At 48.7% G+C, this 9,526-nt stretch overlaps 1 protein-coding gene across 1 annotated transcript in view; it reads left to right on the top strand.

Annotated features, from left to right (window-relative positions):
• The window catches only part of LOC107116345 (tight junction protein ZO-3-like), a gene marked incomplete at its 3' end in the record, with an annotated part of 43,770 nt that overhangs the window by 26,740 nt on the left and 7,504 nt on the right, over positions 1-9,526 (top strand). The window contains exons 3-5 of the mRNA XM_015418248.1: positions 61-185; positions 424-526; positions 2,856-3,342. Of these exons, the coding sequence (XP_015273734.1) occupies positions 61-185; positions 424-526; positions 2,856-3,342 (715 nt within the window). The remainder of the gene's footprint in view (positions 1-60; positions 186-423; positions 527-2,855; positions 3,343-9,526) is intronic.

Below are 9,526 nucleotides of genomic sequence, written 5' to 3'. Positions count from 1 at the left end.
GCCCCTGACTCTTGCTGTCTTTGTCTGGAACTGAAGCTGAGTTTTTCTGTTCCTCCGCAGGATCCCAGAAAGGGCTTCGGCATTGCTATCTCAGGCGGCCGCGACCGTCCCAGCAACTTTGATGGAGACACCTCAATTATTATCTCCGACGTCGTGCCAGGGGGACCGGCCGATGGTCGACTCCTGTAAGTGACTGAATACCTCCCTGCGGCCGAGTGGGGTACCCGACTAGGGACACAGGGATTCCTGGTGGGATTCTCAAGTTCTCTGGGGCAGTGGGTATGGGCAGGCCAAAGTAATTTAGCTGACGGTTTGGGAAGAGAGATCGCAAGAAAATTATTGCTGCTGTTGGGAAGTGGGAGAAGCCTGTTCCTGACTTCAGTGTTCTTTCCCCTCCTCCTCGGCCTCCGTCCTGAACTGCAGGAACCGTGACAAGATCGCCATGGTGAACGGCCTCTCCATGGAGAATGTATCGTCGTCTTTCGCCATACAGACCTTGAAAAGCTGCGGCAAAGTGGCCAATATTGTAAGTGCAGGTAACGGGAATGGCTTTCGAGGGCTCGTGTGGCGAAATGCTTACAGCTGCAGTCCCTAACACGGTGCTGGTGGGGCGCCATGGTGTCCGACGACACTTTCCTCGCTGCCCGCCATTTGCTTTTAGAAAGTGGGTGGGGCCAGCTGAGGCTTTTGCCCAGCACGGCTTCTGATTGGCTGGCGCAGATTAAAAGGCATCTTGCGAAAGAGACCCTTCTCCCTGAAATGCTGAAGGGGGGACTATACATAATCTCTCTCCCTTACATTTTGTGGCCGTGCCCCAGTGTCCAATGGCGGACCTACATTTTGGGGGACCTGGAAGCTTGAACTGTTTGGAGGGGCCCCTTCTCAACCAGCAGCAATAGGGCAACATCCAATTTTGAAATCTGACCAATTACAGGGACATTTTGAGGCCATATGAAACGAGTATTGGAGCATATTCTAAGGTCGATATTAAGTGCTTCAACCCACGTGCTTATGGTCCTGCCACTAAAATAGCCTTATTTTTAATAACAAACACTTTGAAAAGCTCCATCATTTTTGTTGAAAAATTCACTCATTTTAAAAAAAGGTGCTTCAGGGGCCCCTCCAGGGTTAGGGGCCATGAAGCTGAAGCATCATTAACTTCATTGTAGATCTGCCCCTTTCAGAATTCCAGAGGTGCCCACAGAGGTGCTCAAAAAGGCTGGGGGCCTGTGGTTTACAGTATTGTTGTAGGATCTGGGAGATTGAGGGTCCAATCCCGTCTCTGCCATGGAGCTTATCCATGGACCCCGGGTCAGTTGCTTCTTGTCAACTTAATGTACCTTGTAGGGTTGTCGTAAGGATTAAATGAAGAAGGAAGAGCCACATATGGCATCGTGAATCAGACCTCTTGATCTCTCAAGGCTAGCGTCATCTATTCAGACTGGCAGTGGCTCTCCAGGGTCTCAGAGAGAAGTCTTTCCCATTACCTACTGTCTGGTTCTTTTAACTGGAGATGCCGGGGGTTGAACCTGGGACCTTCCATCCCCCAAGCAGAGGCTCTGCCAACTGAGCCACGGGCTCTTACCCAAAGGGGGGGGGAATCCAAAACCAACCTGATGAATACTGAACATGCTTTGGGCATCATGAATTGTTGAGAGTCAGGTGAAGGAAATGGACAACCCATTTGATGGTGGCGAGGTCATCATGGCCAACAGGGGCGTAGGCAGAAATTTCTGGGTGGTGTGGCAGGGACGCTGGGCAGGTGGGCCGTGGCGGTGCGTGTTGGAGTGTGCGCGCACCTCTGCCTCCCCCTGCCTCCAACCTGCTTCCAGCCTGCCTCCTCCGCCCTGCCGGCCATGTTGGAGCGTACGGGGAGCCACCTTTCCTCCCTCCCTTCCTCTGGCCTGCTGGCTGCCCTTTGGACAGCATGCCTGGCCCTGTGGGCAGCCATTCCCGGTACAGTGTCGGGGGCGTGAGACGTTCCTGGCAGATGACAGCGCTGTAGGGACGTATATTGCTGTTATTGTATATTATTGTCACTACTGTTTGTTGCTTAGCATAAATTATCTTGGAACCCCATCTTGAATCTTATAGTTAAATATCCTTGGAGCAGCGTGGAAGGAATTTTTAGTGAATTGTATTTATTGTGTTTTATACTGTTTTGTGTTGTTATATTTTTTTAACCTCGGCATTTATGCCCCTTGTGAGCCGACCTGAGCCTTCAGGGAGGGCGGGATATAAATTTAAAAATAAATAAATAAGAGGGGTGTGTGGCCCCGAAATGCCCCACTGTAGCCACGTTCCTGATGGCCAAGATGGAAGGGGGAGTGTTTTGGAGGTTGGAGGGGGTTTCCAAGGCGTTCCTTCCATCCTACAAGGCAACCAGTTTGTCTTCCTTCTATTTCTAAATTCTGCATTTCTGTGTGGATGATGTTTTAAGGCATTTACTTTAGTCAAAGAGATGTGTATTCTTTGGGGGGGATAGAAAAATCAGTTGTTTGCACAAAATCTGTGCGGTGGTGGAAATTCGCACAGACAAAAAAGCACGCTGTGGGATGTATCTTATTGTCTGTGTGCCATTGGCTGAGCCATGAAGTTAAGGAATGTCTGCGAACATTTGAACAGCTGAGGGGAAAGCTACAATTCTGGCCACTTGTTTTGGATCAGTAAAAGCAATGCTTTTTTTTTGTAGCTTATGAAAATAACTGCATGTTTGTGTGTGGTGTTGAGTGATTCCGTCCCTCATCAGAATACAATTTCCTTTGACTTTTTGGCAACCGGGGAGGGGGGAGATGTCTTCACCGAGCACCAAGAACTTCTCAAATAAGCGTTTCTCTTCTCTTCTCTACTGGCAGACAGTGAAAAGACCCCGGAAAATCCATCTCCCGGTCACCAGCCAGCCCAAGAGCCTACCGGCATCTGCTTCACGACCAGCCAATGCCGGACGCTACGACTCCGACGAGGAGTACGCCTATCAGGCCGACAAGTCCTTGCCGCCTGGCACCAGCAGACATCCCAGCTACGGCCTGCGCCAGGCCGAGGCCGATCACAACCGAGGCTACGAGGGTGACTCCTCCAGTGAGCGGAGCTCTGGCCGCTACCGTGACGAAGGCGATTCTCCCCGCAGGCAGCCAATCCGGAGCAGGAGGCGAAGCCACGACGGGAGCCACCGGAGGCGGAGTCAAGACAGTGATTCCGATCGGCAGCCGTTCACCAACGGCTACAGCAACCAAGGCAGTGCGAGTGGGCTGGCTTTGGTGTCTGGGTTCAAGAGGCTGCCAAAGCAAGATGCTCCCATGAAACCTGTCCGGTCGACCCTGGTGAAGAGCAAAGAGAATGAAGGTATGAAGCAGACCCTCTCCCCTGCTGCCTCCTCACACGGAGCCTCTTATTTGTTTGAACACTAGATTTTTTATCCCAATGGATACACCAGAGTCTATCGTTTCATAGGGAAACCATGTTGATCTGTAGTAAAACAGCTGGATTAAAGTCTGTTACCACTGTAGAGACCAACAAGGATTTCGGGGTATGAACGTTTGAGAGTCAGCTACCCAGGCCCGTAGCCACAGTACGGCATTTGGGGCCCCGCCCCCTAATTAAAAGCCCTGCCCCACAAACAGCCATGCCAGAAACCTTGTGTGTGTGTGTAGAAACCTTATCTTCTCCCCCCTCTTTTTTAAATTGATAAGGAATAGAAATTACAATTAACAAGCAGTGATTTACATATATACTTTTCAAAGTCCAAAGAATAAATCAAGGCAAGGAGATTAAAGCTCGGCCGCGATGACCTGGCTACAGTGATCCATGCGACAGTCACTTCTAGGTTAGACTACTGTAATGCTCTCTACATGAGGTTGCCTTTGGGGCAGATTCGGAAGCTGCAGCTAGTGCAGAATGCAGTGGCCAGGCTGATGATGGGTCTCCCCAAGTGGGAGCACGTCCAGCCTGGGCTGAAAGCGCTGCACTGGCTGCCAATAGCGTACCGAATCCGTTTCAGAGTGCTGGTACTTACCTTTAAAGCCCTATATGGCCAGGGTCCGGAGCTCTTCCGCCAGGCTTTCACATAGGGGCTGCCACTACCACCACCACCAATGAGGTGGATAACATTGGGGTTAAGGATGGCCCAGGAAGATCTGCCACAATTTCTGTGTGACTGATACCACCGGATTTACCTGGTTGGGATCAGCTATAGGACAACATCATCTCCGGAGACCTGTCTGTTTACCATCTTGGCATATATCCAGGGACCATCTTGCTTTCAATTGAGTACTATTGTTGTTGTGATTAATTGTTTTTATTGCTTTTACCTTGTTTTATATGGACTTTGCCCCTTGTAAGCCGCCCTGAGCCCGCTTTGCGGGGAGGGCGGGGTAAAAATCCCAATAAATAAATAAATAAATAAAGCTAACATTAAAGGTAATGCAACTGGTAAAACTGGCAAATTGGGATATAACTGTAAATACACATTGTTGGTCTCAACAGTTGGCGATAAGATCTAGAAAAATAATGCATTGAGCTCCGGTACAATGTGATAAAGTAGCTGTGTGGCTGCTGAACTGAAGTGGGCATAGTGCACTAGAGATACTATGCCTTAGATCACTGCACCTGTGAAAATAAAGGGAAAAAAAGAAAAGGAAAGGGGGGAAAAGAGGGGACTGAAAGAAAACAATAAATAGATGAATAAAAAAAGGAAAGAAATATGGAAAGAGGTAAAGATGGCAAAGAGAGCTTGGTTAAAGCAAAAGCATTTGTCTGTGTACTGGATTAAAGGTAAAGGTTCCCTTGCTCGAAAGCCAGTCGAATCTGACTCTAGGGTTGCGGTGCTCATCTCCATTTCAAAGCCGAAGAGCCAGCGCTGTCTGAAGACGTTTCCGTGGTCATGTGGCCGGCATGACTAAACACCAAGGTGCACGGAACGCTGTTACCTTCCCACCGAAGTGGTACCTATTTATCTACTTGCAATTTCTTGCTTTCGAACTGCTAGGTTGGCAGGAGCTGGAACTAGAGACAGGAGCTCACCCTGTCTTGCGGCACCCGGGTCTTGAACCGCTGAACTACTGACCTTCCACAGCCTGCAGTTCAGCGTCTTAACCACTTGAGCCACCGCATCTCCATGTGTACTGGATTAGGAGGCAGTAAATCTTGCACAAGTATATATTCAAAAAAGGGGAACCATTTCTCCTCGAATGATGTTCTCCTAGGATAGAGATCAAATTGAAGTAGCTTATCAGTGATTTTCTCCACCATCAGATGGTCCCATATCTTCAAAAGCCAGGCGTCTATGAATGGGTAGCGATGGCGATTTCCAGTAGGATGCTAATATTGTTTTGGCGGCTGTTAGTAGGTTTTGGGTGAGCTCCCATTTGATTCTGGGAATCAAAGGATCTCGAACGTGTTGTTAAAAAGATCAATTCTGGGAGTAGAGTATCCTGTAATTTGTTTGATATGTGTGAATGTTACTCCAGGAGACTCTTGTGCTTGGGCATTGCCACCAACAGTGAGCAAAGGTGACAGTGCGGAGCCAGAGTAAGAGACCAATGCCATCTTCTGAGGCGTGATGTACCACCTGGACAAGATTTTATGATTGCAATCTGACATGCGCAGAAGAGGAGGATGCTAGAGAGTTATGCCAAATATTAGAAGAAGAGAGGAGAAGAGATTGGATTTATACCCCCGCCCTCACTCGGAGTCTCAGAGCGGCTTACAAACTCCTTTCCCTTCCCCTCCCCACCACAGATACCCTTTGAGGTAGGCGGGGCTGAGAGAGCTCTTTCCAGAACTGTCCTTACGAGAACAGCTCTGACAGAACTATGGGTTGCCCAAGGTCATCCAGCAGGTGCAAGTGGAGGAGTGGGGAATCAAACCCGGTTCTCCCAGATTAGAGTCTGCACACTTAACCACTACACCAAACTGGGCACTGAGCATCTGTAATGTTGATTCCGCAATCTCGAGACAAGCCAGTTGACAGGGCAAAGATTTAATAGATGTACGTTGAAGTAGAATGTGGTAAATTTTCTTAATAAGACCTCGAGAATTAGTGACGTCAGAGTTCAGTATGTCTTTGAAGCTAGTGTAGGATATCAGACATTTGTATTGTGGTAGCCGTATGTTGCAACTATAGATAGAAGAACCATGGAAATTTTTTGTTGACGTTTTTTCTCTAGTAAAAGCAGGGCTTTTTTGTAGGAAAAAACCAGCAGGAACTCATTAGCATAATAGGCCACACCCCTGACAGCATAGTTTATTAGCATATTAGGCCACACCCCATGATTTCCCTTGGCTTGCCTGGGAACCCCACGGCTGCGGGGAGCCTGGGCAAGCCGGCTCTTGGACAGGCCGGGGAAGGCATGGGGAGGCATTTAAATGCCTCCCAGATCCTTCCAGGACCCCCCTGGCCTGCCCACCTCAGAGTCGCCGGGGGGGTTTTTTGACTCTGTAGCCACGCACACAGAGGTTTTGGCTGTAGTGGGCGGGGCCAACTCTAAGCCGAAGAGCCAGCGCTGTCCGAAGACGTTTCCGTGGTCATGTGGCCGGCATGACTAAACACCAAGGCGCACGGAACGCTGTTACCTTCCCACCGAAGTGGTCCCTATTTATCTACTTGCAATTTCTTGCTTTCGAACTGCTAGGTTGGCAGGAGCTGGAACTAGAGACAGGAGCTCACCCTGTCTTGCGGCACCCGGGTCTTGAACCGCTGAACTACTGACCTTCCACAGCCTGCAGTTCAGCGTCTTAACCACTTGAGCCACCGCATCTCCATGTGTACTGGATTAGGAGGCAGTAAATCTTGCACAAGTATATATTCAAAAAAGGGGAACCATTTCTCCTCGAATGATGTTCTCCTAGGATAGAGATCAAATTGAAGTAGCTTATCAGTGATTTTCTCCACCATCAGATGGTCCCATATCTTCAAAAGCCAGGCGTCTATGAATGGGTAGCGATGGCGATTTCCAATAGGATGCTAATATTGTTTTGGCGGCTGTTAGTAGGTTTTGGGTGAGCTCCCATTTGATTCTGGGAATCGAAGGATCTCAAACGTGTCGTAAAAAGATCAATTCTGGGAGTAGAGGTAGCGAGTATCCTGTAATATGTTTGATCTGCGTGATTGTTGTACTTGGGCATTGCCACCAACAGTGAGCAAAGGTGACAGTGCGGAGCCAGAGTAAGAGACCAATGCCATCTTCTGAGGCGTGATGTACCACCTGGACAAGATTTTATGATTGCAATCTGACATGCGCAGAAGAGGAGGATGCTAGAGAGTTATGCCAAATATTAGAAGAAGAGAGGAGAAGAGATTGGATTTATACCCCCGCCCTTCACTCGGAGTCTCAGAGCGGCTTACAAACTCCTTTCCCTTCCCCTCCCCACCACAGATACCCTTTGAGGTAGGCGGGGCTGAGAGAGCTCTTTCCAGAACTGTCCTTACGAGAACAGCTCTGACAGAACTATGGGTTGCCCAAGGTCATCCAGCAGGTGCAAGTGGAGGAGTGGGGAATCAAACCCAGTTCTCCCAGATTAGAGTCTGCACACTTAACCACTACACCAAACTGGGCACTGAGCATCTGTAATGGTGATTCCGCAATCTCGAGACCAAGCCAGTTGATAGGGCAAAGGTTTAATAGATTTACGTTGTAGAATGTGGTAAATTTTCTTAACAAGACCTCGAGAATTAGTGACATCAGAGTTCAGTATGTCTTTGAAGCTAGTGAGCGATGAGTGTAGGATTCGTATTGTGGTGGCCGTATGTTGCAACTATAGATAGAACCATGGAATTTTTTTGTTGACGTTTTTTCTCTAGCAAAAGCAGTGCTTGAAAAAGCCCAGCAGGAACTCATTAGCATAATAGGCCACACCCCTGACAGCACAGCTCATTAGCATATTAGGCCACACCCCATGATTTCCCTTGGCTTGCCTGGGAACCCCACGACTGCGGGGAGCCCGGGCAAGCCGGCCCTTGGAGAGACTGGGGAAGGCACTGGGAGGCATTTAAATGCCTCCCCGAACCTTCCAGGGCCCCCCTGGCCTGCCCGGCTCAGAGTCACCGGGGGGGGGTCGCTCTCCAGGCCTTCCCTCTGTAGCCACGCACGCAGAGGTTTTGGCTGTATTGGGCGTGGCCAACTCTGAAGCCAGCCGGAACTCCGTCCCTGTGCGTTCCTGCCCAAAAATAGCCCTGAGTAAAAGTTTTGGTGCAAGGTCATGATTTAGAGCTAAGTCTTTCAGCCGTTTAGCCTTTCCATAGTGAGGCGATTTGTGGGTTTCCTCCCAGTGAAAACCAAGATTGGAATAAGAAAGAAGAAAATCTTGAGTGCTTTGGAACTAGCCTTTGTATGTATCCCATAGTTTGAGAAGAGTTGTAAAAAATATGTTATTACAGAGTCCATGAGGGTGTGCTGAGGTTTCAGTCCAGATGGCATCTTGTAGAGTGAGAGGATGTAGGAAGGGATCTAGTGTTAAGGCCAAGTGTGGTTGTTTTTTAGTTTTTAAGATTTTCACAGTGTTTGACAGTATAGTTGCCTTACAGTATGTGGTGACATCCGGATAGTTGAGGCCTCCTTCTGTCACCCTCAGTCTCAGTGTTTTAAAACCAATTCGCGGACTCTTGTTTCTCCAAAGGAAGTTGTTGATGGTCGTTTGCCAATTCCGTAGAGTTTTTTGAAGGTATCTCCACGGGTATTGTCCAAAAGAGGAATACGAGTTTGGGAGGAACAAATTATTTTACAAGATGAAATCAGTCATGCCTTGAGATGGACTGTCGATCCCATTTGTTAAGATCCGCTTTCATTTCACGAAATTTGTGGTGATGATCGAATTTCAACAATGTTGTCGGAGAACACACACACACAGGCAGCGGCACCATGGCTTGCCCTCGGGCTTCCTTCTCCCTCCTACTTGTGGAGTTCTTGGGGGGCATCATGGGACCTGGGAAAAGATAGCTCAGGAGGCATTTAAATTTGCATGTTTCCCAAAGGCTTATGGGAGTGCTTTTGAAGACTCACCATGACCTGTCCTAGGAGGTGGTCTACAACAGGACTGGGCTAGCAGAAAGGGGAATTGTTGGAGATGCATTGAAGGTACCACTCCTGTGTGCCCTTCTAAGCTTTCTTGCCCTGTGAAAGGAAATCCAAAAGGCATTTAAATGCCATCCGAGCTGTCTTTTCCTAGGAACTGATGCGCTTGCTGTCCTGTCTCTTGAAAGGAAGGGCTAGAAACAGGCTCGGAGCCTCCCCCTTTAAAGGCAGCCATTCAGATTAATCTAATTAACTGTAATTCAACTGCCTCCTTAAAGATTTAAATGCTTCCTGAACAAAGAAATCCTGGCTACGGGCCTGCTCATACCCTGGACTCGGACCTAACCCGAATCTTTCACTATTTTGGCCATCAAGAGAGCCTGTTTGGTGTAGTGGTTAAGTGCGCGGATTCTAATCTGGGAGAACGGGGTTTGATTCCCCACTCCTCCACTTGCACCTGGCTGGATGACCTTGGGCAAGCCGTAGTTCTGATGAGAGCTGTTCTTGAAAAAGAGCAG

This window comes from Gekko japonicus, unplaced genomic scaffold (assembly GCF_001447785.1).
Source record: "Gekko japonicus isolate JY-2015 unplaced genomic scaffold, Gekko_japonicus_V1.1 scaffold3470, whole genome shotgun sequence".
Lineage (NCBI taxonomy): Eukaryota > Metazoa > Chordata > Lepidosauria > Squamata > Gekkonidae > Gekko > Gekko japonicus.
The sequence above is the reverse complement of the archived record's forward strand: the minus strand, read 5'-3'. Positions and strand labels throughout refer to the sequence as shown.